Source organism: Adiantum capillus-veneris, chromosome 15 (assembly GCF_014529385.1).
Source record: "Adiantum capillus-veneris isolate H3 chromosome 15, ASM1452938v2, whole genome shotgun sequence".
Classification (NCBI taxonomy): Eukaryota; Viridiplantae; Streptophyta; class Polypodiopsida; order Polypodiales; family Pteridaceae; genus Adiantum; species Adiantum capillus-veneris.
Window position 1 is genome coordinate 123,309,217 of NC_140945.1, and position 20,465 is coordinate 123,329,681.

General features: G+C 43.7%; 1 protein-coding gene across 3 annotated transcripts in view; it reads left to right on the forward strand.

The window, feature by feature from the left end:
* The window catches only part of LOC147441427 (uncharacterized), a 34,616-nt gene extending 15,123 nt beyond the window's left edge, over positions 1 to 19,493 (forward strand). The window contains exons 2-5 of one of the 3 annotated variants that reach the window (XM_086483071.1): positions 17,039 to 17,663; positions 17,801 to 17,945; positions 18,026 to 18,354; positions 18,449 to 18,585. In XM_086483071.1, coding sequence (XP_086339197.1) covers positions 17,039 to 17,663; positions 17,801 to 17,945; positions 18,026 to 18,343 — 1,088 coding nt within the window. In that variant the 3' untranslated portion in view covers positions 18,344 to 18,354; positions 18,449 to 18,585. Of the gene's footprint in view, positions 1 to 17,038; positions 17,664 to 17,800; positions 17,946 to 18,025; positions 18,355 to 18,448 lie in introns of all 3 variants that reach the window. The other 2 variants (XM_086483069.1, XM_086483070.1) reach the window with 2 other exon arrangements.
* Positions 19,494 to 20,465: the final 972 nt, after the last annotated feature.

The window sequence follows — 20,465 nt, forward strand, 5'->3', positions numbered from 1 at the left end:
ATAGAAGCCTAAGATTAAAGCTAGATGCAAAGTCCAAAAAGTGTTTCTTCATTGGCTGTGGAGAAGGTGACTTTGGGTATTGCCTATGGAATCTTGAAGATGGTAAAATCTTAAGGAGTAGGGATGTAATTTTTAACGAACAAAATATGTACAAAGATTAGTTGAAAAGAATACAAACAAAAGAAACAACTGATGAGTACATGGAGCTTGAGGACGGTGAAGACTCAAGGATTGCAAACGATGACAATGTGCAACAACATCAACCAAATGAGGAGCCTCAACCTATTCCTCGAAGATCTACAAGAGCAAGTAGACCTCCAGAAAGGTTTGTTCCTTCCTTCAACCATCTCTTGATCTCAGATTCAGGAGAGCCGGAATCATACGAAGAAGCTATGCAACATGAATCCAAAGAAGAATGGATGAAGAGCATCCAAGTGGAGATGGACTCACTACATCGCAACCAAACATGGGAGTTGGTTGAGTTGCCTAAAGGTAAGCGGGCACTTCAAAACAAATGGGTGTATAAGGTGAAGAAAGAAGAAGGTGGAAAGAAAAGGTACAAGTCTAGGCTTGTGGTAAAAGGTTTTTTTTCAAAAGAAAGGTATTGACTTCAATGAAATATTTTCTCCTGTTGTAAAAATGGACTCAATTAGGCCTGTCTTAAACCTTGTGGCTGCTCATGATCTAAATCTCAAGCAAATGGATGTAAGTACGGCATTTCCTCACGGTGACTTAGAGGAGGAAATCTACATGCTTCAACCAAAGGGGTATGAAGTAAAAGGTAAGGAGAAAATGGTTTGCAGATTAAAGAAAAGCTTGTATGGATTAAAGCAAGCATAAAGACAATGATACTATTTGAAGTTCGATTGATGGATGTTAGATCATGGATTCAAAAGATGCAACTCAGATCATTGCGTCTACACGAAGAATTTGGGAGATTGGAAGTTCATCATCCTAATGTTGTATGCTGATGACATGTTGATTGCGAGTGCTAACATGTAGGACATCAAAGACCTAAAAGAGGAGCTGTCTAAATCATTTTCAATGAAAGATTTAGGTGCTGCAAAGAGGATACTTGGTATGAAAATATCAAGGGACAGGACGAAGAAGACAATAAAGCTATCTCAAGAGGATTACATCAAGAAGGTACTAGAAAGGTTTGCAATGCAAAATGCAAAACTTGTTTCTACACCTTTGGTTGGTCACTTTAAACTAACGAAGGATATGTGTCCAAAGACACAAGACGAGATAGCCTATATGTCTAAAGTTTCATATGCTGCAGTGGTAGGTTCTCGAATGTATGCTATGGTCTGGACAAGGCACATGCAGTGGGAGTTGTGAGTAGATTCATGGACAACCCAGGTAAAGAACACTGGCAAGCTGTGAAGTGGATACTTAGGTATCTATAAGGAACAACAACAAATGCTTTGTATTTTGGAGAAACTGATATTTTTCTAGAAGGGTATGCTGATGCAGATATGGCAGGCGACAAAGATACTCGAAGGAGCACTACTGGCTATGTCTTCACGGTTGGAGGCACAACAGTAAGCTGGGCTTCAAAGCTGCAAAAAGTGGTCTCACTTTCTACCACGGAAGCAGAGTATGTAGCAATGACGGAGGCAAGCAAAGAAATTCTGTGGCTTCACAAATTCTTAGAAGAGCTTGGATTCAAACAAGACAATTGTGTCTTGTATAGTGATAGCCAAAGCGCTATCCATCTTGCGAAGAACTCAGCCTTTCATTCAAGGACAAAGCACATTGAGGTGAGATATCACTTCATACGCACTCTTTTGGAAGAGGGACAGCTAAAGCTAGGAAAGGTGCATACAAGTAAAAATCTTGCAGACATGTTTACAAAGGTGGTCAACGAGGAGAAGTTGAGCTTTTGTTCATCTTCAATCGGCATTCAAGGATAAGAAGCCAGGATGGAAAGCAGTCACAGGTTTGTTTTGGAGATTAGTCTCCAAGTGGGAGATTGTTAAGTATGGAGCCTGATTTATCCCTTGTAATTTTTTGTGGTAAAAACGCACATCCATAAGGTCCCCATTATGAAGAGAAGCCATTGTGCATGAAAGAAAATCACTCGCCGGAAACCAAAATTTTCACGGCCAAAATTGAGGGACAACTGTAGGGGCCTCGGGAGCTGCCGTCCTCGAGACTTTTTTTTTTCCTTTCGTCGGAATATTCCTTTTCGCCGGAATAGTATGGCAGGACGGCGGCCGGAAAGTGGTCGGAATACGATCGGTCGGTTGGCCGGTGGCCGGTGGTTGGTGGTCGGAAGTCAATGGTCGGTGGCCGAATTCAAAAGCGGATTTGTCTACACAAGGGCGGCCACACCTGGGCGGATTAGAGGGTCCGATTTAGACTTATTCACACAAGGGCAGCTACACATGCATGAGAGAGGGCAACCCTTTTGGCCTATAAAAGGAGGCCATTTCTTCACACATTTCATAGTGTAAAGTTGATGCAACAAGGTGGGTGTGAGGTGGTGAGAGTGAAGCAAGGCGGGAGCTCCAAAAGGGTATAATCCTTTTGTAAACTACTTCTTGTTTTGAAGTACTAAAGCCATTGAGTGGTTGCTTTCCCGTGGACGTAGCCCACATTGGGTGAACCACGTATATTGTGTGCTCTCTCTCTCTCTCTCTACTCTATAATCTCGTGTATGTAAATCTGTCTCTCTCCATTAAGTAATCTACTCAATTATATATTTAGCTACGTCTTATTTCCTAACAAGACTGGCGCCCCTTTCGGTATTTCTTTTTGTATTAATCTGTGTTCAAAGTACAAGAGTGCAAGCAGGCGCTCACACTCAGCTTTTACGTCCAGATGCTTTGAGTTATGAGAGGCCTACATGCTTATTTAAAGATTACAAAGGGATGCTAAAAGCAGAGCCTTAAAGCTGAAAATCAAAGGCCCAAATAAAGCAAAGGCTCTTTCTCTCTCTTGCTTGTAAAATAAAGCAAGTTCAAAAAGCTGTCCATAAATAGCTTTTAAAATAAATGAGAAGAGCTCTCTCTTTCTCTCAATATGTGTAGCCAAAAAGCATGCTTAAAAGCAAAACTGTCGTAGATTCAGTCTCTGTAATTTTCGCCGCAAAACGCGAGCGTCCGTACAGCTGCCACGTGTCACTGGAAATCCGCAGCCAGCCACGTCAGCCTTTCTGTAACTGCATTTCCCCCGCAAGAGAGTATGTGTGTGTTAGGGTTATGCCACATCACCATTTTGTGACTCGCCTCCCCTCCCTGCACACAGCATTTTGAAGCTCCCTCTACGACACTGTCCCGTGCAACTTCCCCTGGTTCCAACGTCTTGAAACGCTGCTGTCGACGGCGCCTTGCTTCCTCTGCTCTTGCGTGTTTTGAGATGCCAACAATCAACAAATTGCCTTCTTGTGTTTTGCATTTTGAAACGCATTGCAACAGTGTCTCCCCGTCTTAGCAATGAGCCCAACGTTTTAAAATGATGTGGGCATAGAGAAGAGAATGGCGGGTGGAGGCTTATGAGCAGGTACTTAAGCTAGAGAGAGGGTGTTAAAATTTGGTGAAACGTCTCGGTGGAGTTTTGTACGGCCACCTCTTGGAGGGAGAGACTTCGGCGTCTTAATGTGTTTAGGAGCTGGCTTGGTGCACATTCTGCAGCCACCATTGAAGTGCTACGCGGCGGCTCGGAAGAGGCGGAGACGGAAGCTAAATCAGAGCGGCTTGGGAGCGCTATTGAAGCGGTTGGGGAGAAGCAAAAGAGGTAACAAAAGCTATGGATAACGGATCGTCAACCATCTATTTAGTGGCCTATGCAACGACATAGTTCTCAAGGAACCCGACAAATTGTTTGGCTCAAGTTTGTGAAGTCAAAAGCAAACAGAGGAGTTCGCTAGGCACGGAACTTCGTCGGGCCGTGTCGAATCAATTGTTAATTGTGAACTGTTTTGAAGTGAATCTCTGCTGTGTCGCGGTAGAATCTTGACTTGAGTGTCCAAGTTTGTTATAATGGTATCAGAGCTTGGCCGATTTCTCTTCTATCGAGAAATCCGATCCTTTTCTCGTGACACTTATGGATTCAAACAAACATCAATCGACTTCCTCTTCATCTGAGGATGCGGAAAGATCACAAAGAAGATTCTCACGAGGAGTGCGGCCCGCCTCGGCCTACTCAGACGGAGATTGAAGAGATGGAGCATCGGCAATTGGTTGACGATGCAACAACGATGATGATCAAGGAGTATCATGGAATTCCCGATAATATGATACTAATTTGTTCTTGACTTGTCTAAGTGCAGGAATTGATAGACGAAATGACTGCAGCATTTCGGTTTGAAAGATCTCGATAGATGTGATTGCAATATGGATTAGTTAGAGGTCCCGAGTAGATCTAGATGCGATTGCTAAATACGTTGCCGATTAATCATGGTCTGAGATTCGAATGAGTTTTGAATGTAATTTGTCAAGTGATGTCCTGTGATGTGACTGTCGATTGGTACATGTGCTAGATATGTGTTTCTAGTGCATCGGTACTAACAGTCAGTGTCGACTATGACAATTTATCATTTATGGCCTCTGTTTGTTTTGCAGGCGTAATCGAGGGCGATTACAATGCTTGCAAGAGGGGGGTATGTCACAAACTAGTGACGTGTAGCCCAGATACACACACTTACACCCCGACTGGCTGCAGAATTTCGAGAATGGTGTTGTAGTGCTGACGTGGCATGCTGTACGAGAATTCCGTGTTTTGCGGCACAAATTGTGGCAGCTGTACGAACTGCTTTTCTCTACGCAAAAACTGGGTAGAATTCTACGCAATGTTGATTTTGGTAGTTTTGAAGCTTTTGGGGCTATTTGCTTTATTTTTTAATGCTTTTAAAAATATGGCAGCTTTTGAGGCTCTGCTTTTGGCATCCCTTGTAAACCTTGAAATACATGGTTGGGCTCCCACTCTGTAGAGCATCTGGACGCAGAGTCTGAGAGTGAGACCCCTCCCACTCCTTGTACTTTGAGTTGCAAATTAATACAAAAAGAAATACCGAAAGGGGCGCCAGTCTTTGGGGCCAATATCTCTAGGCACGAAACTACTCGAGCCGTGTCGAATCAATTGTAAACTGTGAATTGTTTTGAAGTGAATCTCTGTTGTGTCGTGGTAGAATCTTGACTTGGAGTATCCAAGTTCGTTACAGATAGAGATTACGGTAATAAAGATTTGACAAAGGAGATCGACACATAGTTACCCGGAACGGGAATGAGAGGGTTCGGAACAAGACGGGAACGGGGAGGAGGAGAGGGGGCCAAAAAGGTTGACTAAAGTAAGGCTTGAACTACCTCCATTCAGCTTAGACCCAAATCAACTTTTAAACAACCCCAAAGCTGTCCCAAAATTTGCCTTGAAACCTACCCTCAAACTGCCTCAAATACGCCCCCCAAACAGCCCCAAATCAGCTCCCAAATACCTACTTTTTTGCCCCCAAATGCCTACTTTTTCCTGTTCCGCCGTTTTGCCTCATGTTCTGCCCTATTCCGGGACACCGTTCCGATTACACCTCGTTTTGGAACGGAGTTCCATTCCTGACTCCGTTTCGGGAACGGGACTCGGTCGGAACGCCTTTTCTGAACGTTTGGGCTGCGTTTCGCCCATTCCTTGTTACACTGGATCATCGGTATGGCACTTGTGGCGATGGCCACAGTGGCCTCGACGTCAGATTCTAGTCAAATGACAGGTGTCACGACTAGCTTCAGCCAAAGAGAGGCTTGTGAGTGGCAGAGAGGGGCAATGAATGCTCCCTATATTTAATTTAGACCCTTGTGTTGTTATTGGTGTTTGGACCCGTAGGTCGGAGTTCAATGCACATGTATCTGGCAGGGAACCAATCAGACGTCTAAAACACTATGGATGGGCTAGCCAATTCATTGTTGTTGATCAAATAATGGACAGGATGTGTTGCAACAGTTCATTATCTTGGGTTTTTATATTTTGGACGTGATTGTTCACAGTACACGAACAAAGGCAACTGATGCTCAAGATGGCATTACTTTCAGGTACAAAGTTGAGGAGAGCAACACCGAGGTGTATCCAATTCATGGCCACTTTCTGGGGTGTCCATGGTAGCTTCTTCATCGACTTGGTCTCACTATTGATGTCCACTATGAGTTGCAGAGAGGGTGTTAAAGTTTAGGCATCTCAAGTGAACAGCCCAATGTGATTCCATTATTTAGTTTGGCTTTTAGGTATTTATTTTACTTATTTGTCAAAGTCTTGGGTAGGGCAATTTACTAGGCTTGCTATATAAGCAACCCCTTGCCTCCATTGTATATACATTCAGTTATTCATTGCCAAGGTTGATTGGTTCAGGAGACTCTCTCTCTCTCTCTCTCTCTCTCTCTCTCTCTCTCTCTCTCTCTCTCTCGTGCTCACTCCCTTTGGTCTCTACGCTTCCGCATCGTCGACTTTGACAAAACCCATATGTGAAAAGTTTCATGAGGTTCTAATGTCATATACAAAAGTTATATCTCATTTATTAGAAAGACGATCTGAGCCAGCGGTGTGGCTTTAGCCAATTTTGTCGCTCATTACAAGCTTAATGTTAAGCCCACACGGACATTCTCTTACTCCTTCTCTTCACACACACAAGCACCAATCATAAGTGTGGAAAACTTGGATGTCACGTGCGCTCTTTATTTGCAATAGCTTAGGACTGAGCCTGACACCTTTGTGAGCCTCTGGCAGGATGTGCATGTCCAAGCCGGTCACAGTTGCATACCCTCTCGCACAATACATTATTTTACTATGTAGGCATTTTGTGCCGCGTGAACCACCTTTTATTTTGGTCACTTAATTAATAAGTGATTGTCAGCCATTTTATGGAATCGTGAGGGTTGTCTTTGGCTTGCTCGACCCATCCTCTAAGGTGCAGTGGAAGTGTTTATGGATTTAGCTCGGATCTAGTACTTCGCACAAACACAAGGGACACTTTACTTCAGTTGAAAGAACATGAACTGAATTGAAAGAAAGAGAGAGACACGAGAGAGAGAAAGAGAAGACGAGACAGGGATGTCGGGTCCCAACCCTCGGGGGCCCCCTTGCTCTATTGCCAGAGCAAGTACTTTCTTTATTCTTGCACAATGCTGATACAATGACTAAATGTTGAGATGCTGACGAAAATGGGTACTGATGCTACTGATGTTGGGTACTGGTACTGATGCTACGGAGATGTTGAAGGTACTGTGTTTACTTGGGCACTGCGGGTACTGAGGTATTGATGGGTTCTATGTCGAAGACGAAGAGGTCGACGATAGGTTATATGTCGACGACGGGTTTTATGTCGAAGACAGCGAAGTCAACGACAAAGTGCTAAGTGTCTTGCGGATACTATGTCGAAGACGACGAAGTGCTAAGGGTCTTGCGGGTACTGATGCTGATTGACTGCGGCTAATATTGAAAACGTTCGATTGCAACCTCTTTGGCAGATGATGCCTGAAAACGCTGATTGGTCATGGTTGAAAACGTTGGCTGACTTGGACTGCCGCACTGAGGAAGTCGTGAGGGAAAATGTTTGCCTTCTTCTCCTGCCTTCCTACCTTTCTAGCGTTGCCACAAGTTGCTCTTTATAGGTGCCTGAAGATGAGTCGAGCAGGCTACCAGGAAGCCACGATTCCATTTATTTGCTACAAGTTACTTATTAAATAAGTGTCCACTTAAGAGGTGGTTTACACGGTCAAAACCTATATGCTGAGAATGTTATACTGTGCAAGAGAGGGTATGCAACTATGAGCGGCTCGGACATGCACGTCGTGCTAGAGGCTCACAAAGTGCCAGACTCAGTCCTAAGCTAGGCTATGACTGATGCTAGACTATGGCAAAAGCATGTCCACGTAGCGCAAGTGAAATACTCACGTAACACATCTCTTATCACCTATAAAGGGGTAGCCTTTGGCGCATAGTGACAACCCGAAACTGTTAAGAAACGAGGTTCTTTTATTCATTAAGAAAACCAATATAATATTAAGAAGCCGAGAAAGGTAAGTCAATGATTATAATTTCAAACCTTCAGAATTTATATGACAAAAACTCAGAACCTTCAACCTACGGTCTATAAGAAACGTGTTGTCAGGCATCTCCCCAGTGTGCAAAATGTATTGGTAGGCACTACAAGTACTCCAAGAAGAAACTCATAGTCAAACCATCCTCCCTTGGGCAACTACCCCTTGGGAGTGCCTTGAGGGCCTTCTGTATCCCCTTCGTTTGGAGCAAGTGCTCAAGCCCCTGCCTTTTTCCTTCATATTGGCCTTTAAAAAAAAAAGGTTCGAAACGAAGTTTCTTCCGGTCCGAAACGGTGAGGAAACGGCGTTTCCGTTTCAAGCCTCTGAACTGCCGTTTCTTGTTACTACGCTTGGGCGCTTGAAGAAGGCAAAGAACCCAGGAAAGTGGCGGTGCACCAGATCGTGTAGCAAGATAGCCAACAGGCCAGTGTTTTCTTAGAAGGCATGGCCAACATTTTCGGCTTTGCAGGACCAGCGTTTTCAGTCCAAGATAACAATGTTTTCAGCTTTGGAGCATCTGCAAATTCTAGCCCTAGCCTCGTCGTGGTTGCAGAGCCCTAACCATTGACCTTGCTAACATCTCGACATTCAACCGTAGACTCGTCGTCGACACCATCGTCGTCGTCGACTTCGATATAGAACCAATAGTACCTAGCATCAATACCCATTAGCATTAGCATCTTAGCATTCAGTCATTGTATGAGCATTTGTGCAAGAATAAATAAAGTACTTGCTCTGGCAACAGAGCAAGGGGGCCCTTGAGGGTTGGGCCTCGGCATCCTTGTGTCGTCTCTTGTCTCTCTCTTTCTTCCAGTTCAATTCAGGCCTTTCTAGCGAAGTATAGTGTCCCTTCTGTTTGTGCGGAGTACTAGATCCGAGCTAAATCCTTAAACACTTCCGCTACGCCTGATAGTGGTATTAGAGCTTTGTGTGTGCTTCGGCTTCGTAAACTCAAGGGAAGAACCTAAAGAAGAACCCCATAAGAATCAAGAACCTCAAGTACCAAGAACCCAAGAACCAAGAACCATCAAGTACCAAAGAACCCAAAGAACCTCTTCGAGTTTTTTCCCTGAAAGAATCTTCGAGTCCCCTCATGGACTCATTAGCTCCCATCTTCATTGCCATGTCTTTGAAGGAAGATCGACATTGGATACACGAGAACCCGGATCTTGAGTACTAAGATCTACTAGCCTCTTATGCGGATATGGAAGGAGTTGGAGATAGGATCCCTAACCTCTTCTGCATTCGCATTCGCATGTAGCGTGCATCCACCTCCGTCGACACGAAAGGACTGTTATCCTCCTTGGTAGGGAGGCTCGCGGGAAGCGGATGCCCTTTTGGGTACCCGTGATCCGCACTCGAGGGACGGAACCGCAAAGCAGTTGCTTGTTGTCACCAGCATGTGACTACTATCTATCCTTCTTGTTGATTTCTTTCTTATTATTTATTTATTTTCACTTTTTGGAAACACCCCTCTGGAAATCTATCTGCCCTGCATTGCATAGCTAGTGTGGAACTGTTCAGAGGGAGTCCATGCCTGACGGCAAGAGAGCACTAAGGTTGGACAAGGACTATGGTTAGCCAAAGTGGGGTCATTGACTAGCCAAAGTGGAATCCTTTGCTACGTAGGCTACATTTTAGTTCTTGGTGTGGCTGCAGTGTACAAAGAGAGTCAGATGACCTAGGAAGATACAATGGCGGCAGCATCTAAAATTTAGGGAACTGCTATTTTGGACCTGAAAATGTGTTCGCGTCATTAGCTCTGGAATGACAAGAGGAACATTTTATTGCCGTGCTGCAAAGTCAACTGATGCACCAGTTGAGATATTTTTAGCCGGGAATGCCCAAAGTCGAAAAGTGTGCCATGTGGCACTCTGTGAGCATTCTGCTACTCCTGGCTAGAGAGGGGGTGCCTAAAATGAGAGAGGAGACTCATTTGCAGCTTTGTCACAGGTTAAGAGCCATTGAGATCTTCCTTTCCCTCTTATGTACAGTGCGGTGCCAGGAGTGATGCCCTGCACGTTACGCATTGCTCTCTCTCTCTCTCTCTCTCTCTCTCTCCCCTGTGAGCAGTATGTTATGCCCCTCTAGTGGGCTTTTCATTTGACCAATGTACAGTTATGTGGGTTCATGTGCGATTGCCGAGGCAAGAGCCTCTTGCACAGGTATTGGATTAGCTAGCGGCTAATCCCAAGCAGGTACAGGTGAATTCGGAGAGGTTTCACGTGCGAAATCTTGTCCGATTGAAAGGGCAAGTAGCCCTACAGGTGCGGGAGCTCGAGGACTTGCTACGGATGCGACCGGCACGCGAAACGGACCCCGAAACAGTGAATTACAGTCTGCTGTGTATTTTTGCAGGTTTAGGGTTTCGGCCCTAAACGGACCCTAATACCCCCAGGAGGTTCGGGGACGCGAGGGGACCGCTGTACAGGTGATCTGGCGTATTTTCGGGGCAGAAAACAGAGAATTCAGCGTGCTGCAGATTCTCGCCAGGTTTTGCAAAGTGCCCATATGTGTCGGGAAAGTCATCTAATGCGTGGGGATACTGACTGTGAAGGGTCCTAGTACAATTATGTTGCCGAAATCGGGCCAGAACAGATGGAATTCAGCCCAGATTGTGCGGGGCAGCTTGTAGGGAACCACAGGTTTTATTCCCTCTTTTAAAGAATAAAGAAATACTGAAAGGGGCGCCAACCTTTGGGGCCTACAGGTGTCGCTGTCTGCTTGGAGGCATTCTAGCTTCCTGGCCGTGCTATTTGTCTTGAAGTGTAATTCAGTCTTGGTTACAGGTTCCTTTTAAGTCATTGCTCTGTGTCGTAAAGTTAAGTGTTGAAGAATCGGGTGAAAGCTAATGTCTACCGTCCTACGGGCCGGTTTCATGGTTCCGTCGCCGGGATTAAATCACTTTTTCCCATAGAAGTGAGCCTTGGTCAGTTTGGGCTTGAAGACACAGGGAATTGCAATTTTGGTTGACAGACCAGATGATGTGACTGAAGAGGTTTCCTCTTCACAGGGTCAACAGACACATGAAGTGGGTGAGTCTTCAAGACCGCCACATACGGATGATGATATATTTAGGACCTAGGTGGTTACTGTTGTGACTATGTTCACACAGGTAATGCAGAACCCGAGGTTTTTAGCCTTTCTGTAACCTCCTCTTCCGTCTCAGTAAGTTGGGTCACTGGATCATATTCAAAAGCTTGTTAAGGCTCAAGCACAGGTGATTCATACTACAGAATCAATGGAAACACCTGTACACTTGACGGAGACCTTGCAGTCTCCAAAACTTGTGTCTAAGGTGCAAGAATAGGTGGCTGAAACGCCAGTCTTTCAAGATGTACCAGTTCAGCCAGCCACCTTTCAACAGCCTATAGCTGGTTCTAATGGGCAGGGAAGCAACCTATAGGCTATGCAACAAGTCTTCCCACCACCTTCAGTACACCTTGGCTATTTTGGAGGTGGATCAGTATTCCTGAGCATGGTTGGTCATGCACCTGGAAGTCAGTTTTACACGCCAGGAACAGTGTTCGGGGGTGCTCAAACGATGATGCCTAACCCCATGTATGGTGTCATGGGCTTGCAACCAGGGTTTCAAAGCACTCAGGGCCAATTTGGGATACCATAGGCAAATTTTGGTATGGCTGGAATTACAAATCAACAGCCAAATATGGCATCTCCAGGTCAACTTAATAGCGGCTAAGGAACACAGATGAACCCTAACAGTGTTCCCATGTTTCATTCACTTCCATATGACAACTTAACGTCGCTGGAGAAGCCAACTCCGTACAAAGAAGGTGGCAAAGGTGTGACATTCAAGACCTTTACATGGTTTGATGATAGGAAGAAGGCTCTCTCATTCCTCCGGCAGTTTGACAAGGCCTATGCAGGAGGAAACTTTACAGAGGCTTCAAAGGTCCGCAAGGCAGCCACCTTCTTGACAGGGAATGTGGGACAATGGTGGACAACTTTATTGCTTCAAGGGCAAGCTCCGTCCACATGGATTTACTTCAAGTAGATTTTTGCATCGGCATGGTTCTCTGATGACTTTGAAGTAGATGTCATGACAGAATGGCACCAGCTTAATGCTGCTACTTGCAAGAATCTGGATGACTTCAATTGGAAGTTTTGGAATGCTCTACCTCCAGTAACTTCCTACAGGTTTGTGCCATTGACAGAACGGATTGAAAAATACTGTTGTGGCCTACTCAAAGGAATGAGAAAGTACTGCACAAAGACCAAAGTCACTACTTTGACGCAGCTCATCGAGGTAGCAAACATTGGCAATGGTTTGCTCAAGGGAGAAGATTGTGAATTCAATACTGAAGGATCAGCCAAGAAAAATTCAGCGAAGAAATATGTTCTCAATGAGGTTCCTAGAGCGACTCAAGAGCCAACCAAAGCATGGAAAGGCAAAGCCACGGTTGAACCAGCAAAGGGACCAGCAAAGAAATGGAAAAGACCTTTTCCTCGCAAGTCGGAAGAGCAAAGGAAGGTCCTAAGGTCAGAGAACAAATGCTTTATCTGTGAGCAGCCTGGCCACATTTCTCATAATTGTCCTCAAAAGAAACGGCCAGTTGATTCTGAAGACAAGGAGGACAGAAAAGGAAAGAGGCCCATGGTTGGTCTAGTGCCAGATATGGTGGGCGACAAGCCAAATTCACATGCAAGTGAGCTTTGCAAAGCATGGGGAAAGGTCAGGGATCAAACAATGCTTATCTTCTTTGATCTAGGTGCCAAAGCCAACTTCATTTCCCGAGAATTGGCTTCAAAGTTGGGAATCAAACCTGAAGAAATGGGGTATACAGCAGAGGCAAGTTTGGCATGTCGTGGCCATACAGAGGCTGTGACACCCATCATCGGAAAGTTGCGCTTATATATCTAGTCCTATGTAGATGCTGAAGAATTTTATATCATGCCACTGGATGGATGTGATGTGTTGTTAGGCATTCCTTGGTTGTTTCGTGTACAGGGAATCATGGATGCCTACAAGAAAAAGATCACTGTACAGAGCAGGAGAAAGACTCACATTCTGGATGTAAAGCTTAAAGGGGAGTCTATTCCCACTGTATCAGCTTCTGCTATTACTTCTGTAATGAAAAAGCATCTTTTTGCATACTTGGTTTTTGCACGTGAAGTGTCAGATTGTGATGAATCAAATTTATCTGTGTTAGATAAAGAAAGGTCAATGTTTTTACAACAATTTAGTGACTTTTTCCGATTCATTACCGTCTCAATTACCGCCAGAGAGACCCAAGGACCATGCGATAGATTTGGTGCCAGGCAGTAGCCCACCAAATAGGCCTCCGTACAGGGTTAGTGCGGTTGAGTAGAAAGAGATAATGAGCCAAGTACAAGAGTTGTTAGAAAAGGGGCTGATTTAGCCTAGTTCATCTCCATTCTGTTCTCCAGTGCTGTTGGTGCAGAAAAAGGATGGCTCATGGCGTATGTGCATCGACTACCGCGCACTGAACAAGAATACCATCAAGAATAGGTTCCCTATACCTAGAATTGATGATATTCTGGACAAATTAGAAGCAGCAGCTATGTTTAGCAGGATAGATCTAAAGAGTGGGTACCATCAGATCCGCATTAGATCAGTGGATGTGCACAAGACTGCTTTTAGGACGACGTTTGGCCTTTACGAATTTTTAGTGATGCCTTTTGGTCTCACAAATGCTCTTGCTACGTTCAATAGGATGATGGACAGAATTTTCCGTTCACACCAGCAGTTTGTTGGTATATTCTTTGACGACATGATAGTCTACTCAAAGAATGAAGAGGAGCATAGGCATCACTTGGCCATTGTGTTCAAAGAGCTACGCAGCCATAGGTTGCTCATCAATGCAAAGAAAAGTGAATTTTTTCTGGAAGAGATTCACTTTCTGGGACACATTGTCTCAAAGGATGGTGTTAGAATGGATCTTGCTAAAGTTGAAGCGATCAAGTCATGGCCAGATTTGAAGACGGTGCACGATGTCCGAAGCTTCTTGGGACTATGCTCCTATTACAGAAGGTTTATTCGAAATTTTGTTGAGATTGCTTCACCTTTAGAAGGCAGTCACCTTCAGATGGACACAAAAAGAGATTTCAGCTTTTAATCTCATAAAGGAAAATATGACTTTAGATCCAGTCATTTGTGGTCCAGTGTGACGCCTGCGGTAGTAGCATTGGTGCAGTGCTAATGCAAGATGGCAGGGTAGTAGCCTATGAGAGTAGAATCTTGCAAGGGCCAGAAAAGACTATGCAAGTCTATGAAAAAGAACTGCAAGCCGTGATTTATGCGCTCTTAAGTTGGAAACACTACCTGCTAGGTGCAGATTTCGTTGTCTAAACGGATCGTCAGACCTTGCGATACTTCTTGACACAGACAAAGTTATCTGAGAAGCATATGCGACGGGCAAATATCTTGTCCATGTTCCATTTTCAGATTGTGCATGTGGAAGGCAAGAAGAACGTTGTGGCTGATGCCTTGTCAAGGAAGCCACAAATTTCAGCTGTGTCAATTCCTTATCATCATGAGCTTGATGATACGAGGGAACAATATGCAAACGATGAAGATTTTGCAAGGGTCTTCGAGCAGCTAATGGATGGACAACGTCATGAACACTATCTTCTCAAAGATGGCTTTATGATGATGCATGGCAGATTGTGTGTCACAAAGCCATTGCGACGCAAAGCTATGGAAGAGAGTCATGTCCCACCGTATGCAGGGCATCGTGGTATCGATGCTACAGTTAAAGCGGTTGAGACATTCTTCTACTGGCCTACATTGAGAAGAGATGTGGATGCCTTTGTGCGAGAATGCCTAATATGCCAGAAGGTCAAGTTTGACATGCAAAAGGCACTAGGGTTATTGCAACCACTGCCTATTCCAGATAAACCATGGGAAAGTATTGCTATGGATTTTATCTTTGATCTTCCAAGAACGCAGACAGGAAATGATGGTATTTGGACCATCATTTGCAGATTCAGCAAGCAGGCTCATTTTATTCCTGTCTGGAAGAAGATAAAGCCAGATCAGATGGCACGCTTGTTTACGAGCAATATTTTCAAGTATCATGGCATGTCACAGTCGATTGTTAGCAACCGTGATCCATGCATGACAAGTTTGTTCTGGAGAGGCTTGTTTGAGAATATGCATACAATAGTACAGTGCATTCATCTACTGGTAAGGCATCTTTTGAGATAGTTGAAGGTGGCAAGAAAGTTCCTCCCATATTGCATACAAAGGACAAGATATTTGAAGCAGATAAGTATGTTCAGGACATGGATGAAATGTACAAGAAGGTCAAAGTGGCCTTAGAAAAGACTCAGGCAAAGCAAAAGAAAGCAGCTAATCGTCACCGTCGTGAAGTGGTATTTTCACTTGGTGATTGGGTCCTTCTGCGCTTTGAAAAGGCAAGGTTAAAGAAGATGAAGGGCAAGGAAAGACTGTTTTCAAAGCTCAGCATGCGTTACTATGGGTCTTTTCAAGTATGCGACATAATCAATGATGTTGCATATAGGCTGAAATTGCCTGAGAGTTGGAAGATTCACAATGCGTTTCATGTGAGTCTTCTCAGACCCTATGTGGGTGATGTGCCTGAAGATATGCCAGCTGAAGATCAGCCGAAAGTCGAGGAACTTGACGAGATCTTGGTCCCGGAACAGATTTTGGTACATAAAGAAAGAAAAGTGAAAGGCAAGGTTGCTAGGCGTCACTTGGTGAAGTTCAGAAACTATCCACCAATGGATGCTAAGTGGATGGAAGAAGGTGAACTTACAGAGTCACCAACTGTGTTATCACTTTACCTTGAATCCTCGGATTTGCAACCTACCTTGACCCCTTGAGTTTCAGAGCTACATGGATTGTCAATCTGACAATGGCTTCTGAAAGAAATGATCTACATGTTATTTAAAGTGAGCTCATATGAAGTACATGTTACATGAATGTTAGAGTTGTACAGATTGTCAGTTTGGCAATTGCTCTTACGGAATGTCCAAAAGTTTGGTTAGTGCTATAGAATTGAGTATTTCTTGTCAGTTTGTCAAGAATACAGTAATTGCTTCTATTAAAGAGTACATGTGTAACTGCATTCTTAAACTGTCGGTTTGGGTATGCTCGAAAGTGTTACTGGATCCAACGTGTACTATAAGACAGTGGCAAAATGTGTAGCTACCATTTTTTCATTGGAAAGTTATTGACTCGAAGCAATGGCAGAGTGCGAAGCTACCACTATGTGAGGGTTGGAACCGGACACCCTGTGTCATCTCTTTTCTCTCTCTTTCTTTCAGTTCAGTTTAGTTCTTTCATGCGAAGTAAAGTGTCCCTTGTGTTTGTGCGGGGAATCAAATCCGAGCTAAATCCTTGAAACACCTCAGTTGCACCTGACACTCGATGCTGATATGGGTACAGATACTGAAACCGTAGGGCGGTAGACTTTAGCTTTCACTCGATTCTTTACTTGAACTTTACGACAGAGAGGAACTTCACGAATCATGAATAAACCGGAATTAACACTTCAAACAAACCATGGCTTGGCAGCTACAGCACTACCAAGCAGACAACGACACCCTATAGGCCCCAAAGACTGGCGCCCCTTTCGGTATTTCTTTATTCTTATTGCGAATAGACAATCCAAACACTTTCACCTAACTCTCACCAAGCTGTCCAAACCTGTCCATGGCTGTAATTGTAGGTTTTTGACCCTATTTCGCCAGCATAACAGCACAAAAACCTTTGTAGGTCAAAAGTACACGTCAAGGACACTTTCCCTTGCGGTTTGGAAGCTTTTCAGTGAGCTGCAGGTCTATTTCAGCATGCTGTAATTCCCTGTTTTGACACTGTCAGGTGTCCAAAGCCTTTGTTGCCTTATAGTAGTGGCGCAAATGAAGCACTTAAAAGGTTTGTTACGATGTATTTTGTATGGATCTGACTCAGTCAAGTCTTGTTTTCAATCTGATCTTTTTCAGTCATCTACGAAAGAAAGTTGATAGAAAATATTGAATCTGAGTAGCAAACAAATTGTTTTCAGAACATACTAAAGAATCAGGAGCTGAACCTTGGGCTCGAAAAGGACATAATGAGCCCCTTGGATGTTTCCTTCAAGAGCAGAGACAGTTCTTTAATGAGCTTTTATGTCACCTAAAAGATCAAAGGGTGGTTTTCGGCTCAATAAGGGAGGAGCTTGGCTTACCGAAATCTAAATTGGAATTGAGAAAGGCAGCAATTGATAACACCATGGGCTTGTCAGAGGATATAAGCTCATGTTTGAATGATTATAACAATAGGAAGGAGGTAGCTATGAAACCAGTTAGCACAGCTTCCTATATATATGCTGAGAACTTAGTGGCAGAGCAGTTCGAGAAAAGTTCTGACCTAGGATCAGGTGTAATATCCGAGAACTCATCTGTTAGTGGAGCACCTGTTGTCGTTCCTGAAGAGGAAAGCAAGGAAGATGACCCTACAGCAATGAAAGAGGTGGCTGGCACTAAGAACTTTCAGCACCCTTCCTGGCCAGAGTGGACAGAATTTCTCAATCATCTCAGACCTTATGCCTCCAATGAGAAGTCAAAAGAGGATCTTGAGTTGTTTGAAGACACGACTATCCTCAAACGGGCTATTGTGAAGTTTGCTCAAGCTCATGAAGGTGCTTTCAGGTGAGTTTTGCTGGTAATTGTATTTGCTTTCCCTGTTCCTTCAGTAAGACTCTTCTCTTTGTCCCCGATGCAAGATCTATTTGTGCTTATTGGATTTTTAAGCTGATTAAACTAAAGCGGACAGACTTAAATTACAGGTCATTGTCACGGAAGGATCTTCTCATGTTGGTAGAACAGGAGTTTCCCAGCATGGATGAGAAAACAGCTGCCGGGAAAAAGAAACTCCAGAGTTATCTTAAAACAGACAGTAGTAGACTGAGCAGCAAAGTGTGGAGTAGCAAGGTAGTATTTTGTGGACTCGCTATGTAAAATGTCAACTGCAAGGAAAAAGCATTCATGCCTAATAGTTGCATCCTTTTCAGGTCCCTCGAGCAAAGCTGACAGATGTTGTGCGTCTTTTATATCGAGCTGTTCGCAGTATGCCAGCATTGGGTGGCGCTCTTCCAAGTGATTTGAACTCAGCAGTTATTCACATTCTGCAAGATCTTAACTCTGCAAGCAATGCACAACGCAACAGTGCGACACCGACTCCTGAGAATCTTCCAGCTGCCACCAGCCAACCAACTCAAGACTTCAACCAAAAGACCGATTCAGCAAAGGTGGACAAGGATGAAGACGGCAGTAGTACAGGAAATGGAGAAGCTTCACCACATGAAAGAAATGCCAGGTCTGCATACTAATGTAAGGCTTTGTAAGTATTTGAGTACTTGTTTCTTTTCATTGTGAGTGCCCGTGGAGCACGAGCAAGGTTTGGATGTAATTAGAAGAACGATTGTGCAATGCAGCATAGAACAGAATGGCAGCTCTTTGATGGCTAGGCTGGCGTCAAGTTTTTTGGATTTACCTAGATTTGGCAGTTTAAAAGAACGCGTGGATGCGCGACGAGAGAGGCTAGCTAGAGAAAGCGAGGCTAAGGAAGCTGCGATGTTCCAAATGCCAATACCTTTTTTGACAAAGGAGCCGGATTCTAGTCCAATGAAAAAAGACATCAATACAGTTGCGAGAACCAAAGACAAATGTGTTGTTACTAGGAATTTTGAGGCTCTTGATGCCATCATCGAATCTTGATAAAATTGATGATTGTTGAACGCCGCGAAAACGAGCACCTGAGTTCAGGTCCCCTCAAAACAAGGTGCTGTTTGTTCAGCCTAAGGACATTGTAAGTTACAGCGGGGGCCATGAAAAAATGCAAGGAAAAGGAAGCCAGACGATGATTTCAGGTGGAAGCTTGAAGCTTCTTTATCAGTATCATGAATATGCAGATGGGAGTTTGTGCATAAAGTGAAGACGAGTGTGATAAGATAATAAGAGAGGTCTTGAGGATGAGCTTCACACAGATTCTGAAAAAGGAATGGTAGTAGGAAAATGGTAGCCCTGCATCCTGCCACTGAAGGCGGCTCAAGAAGTCATGGCTCAAAAAGATGATAGCAGACACTAAGAGCCGATCAGCAGTACTAGCAGAGTTGAGGTGGGGTTTTAGATGTTCCAATTCGAATGGTGACTTGAAAGGCTTGTGAGGCAAGGATCATTGCATGAAGATGTGGAAATGTTTGGGTTTGAGAAGTCTGAATCTGACTAGTGGCTTGAAAGAGGCTTGTACAAGCCAGGGCATTACGCAAAGATGTGGAAGCAATGTTTTTTCGTCACATTGGTGTCTGTCTCACAATGATATGAGGACAAATTAGTGTTAGTATACCTCTTTATATAGCATGATTTAGTGTCTTCATGCTCTTGTATTGGCGCAAACTGATGAATCTTTGTTTTGATGATGAGGAAATGTGACAAATGTGATGGTTGCTGTTGAAATTTCAAACTACAATGATTTTGACACGTTTAGTCTTGTTGATGAATTTTTGTTGACTTGATGATGAGGAATGTGATAATAGTCCACAGAACTTGTATTCGTATATTGTTAATTAGCGATAGTTGCCGATTATTTTCTTTCAAAAGAAACACAATTTTAGGAAGGGGCTACCCTTCAAATCAGTTATGGTTACTGTTTAAATTTCTTTGTTATGACTAATTTAGTTCTTATTTTACTGCTGTGGATTTTGTAACAAGCATTCAGTTCAAGATTCAGAGTTGATGAATTTTTGTTGACTTGATGATGAGGAATGTGACAATAGTCCACGGAACTTGTATTCGAATATTGTTGATTAGTGATAGTTGCCGATTATTTTCTTTCAAAATAAACACAATTCTAGGAAGGGGCTACCCTTCAAATCAGTGATGGTTACAGTTTAGATTTCTTTGTTATGACTAATTTAGTTCTTATTTTACTCCTGTGGATTTTATAACAAGCATTCAGTTCAAGATTCAGAGTATGGAAGGGTGGTCTTCTATGTGAATGTTTTTCACAATTTTGGGAAGCAAATGCTGCTTGAAGCTCTGGCCATCAATGGATATGCTTTTCCATGCACTTTTTGCTGAAACTTTGTACTTTTATATCATGCGTGTGATGGATTATCATGACTTCTGTGTATGCGCCACATTGCGCACTCTTTCGCTGTTTGGCTCTCTTCTTGCTCAATCCACCTCTGCAAATCTGTCGGTGAGCTCACAGTAGCAGTGGTAAGTAGAATTGGCGGTTGTGTCACCCTTTTGTCCTCAAAATATGAAAGTTTCTTGTTGCCAGAACTGAGACCAGTTTGTAAATGCGCCATTCAAAATCGTGGTACCAAACATCAATCCCGAAGAAAACTACTCAAAACATAGAGAAAAAATGAGCCTACTGAAATTTACAGGTTTTTCCCAAAACATTGCAGTTTCCTGGAAAATTATAACTCAATCAGGAAAAAGAAA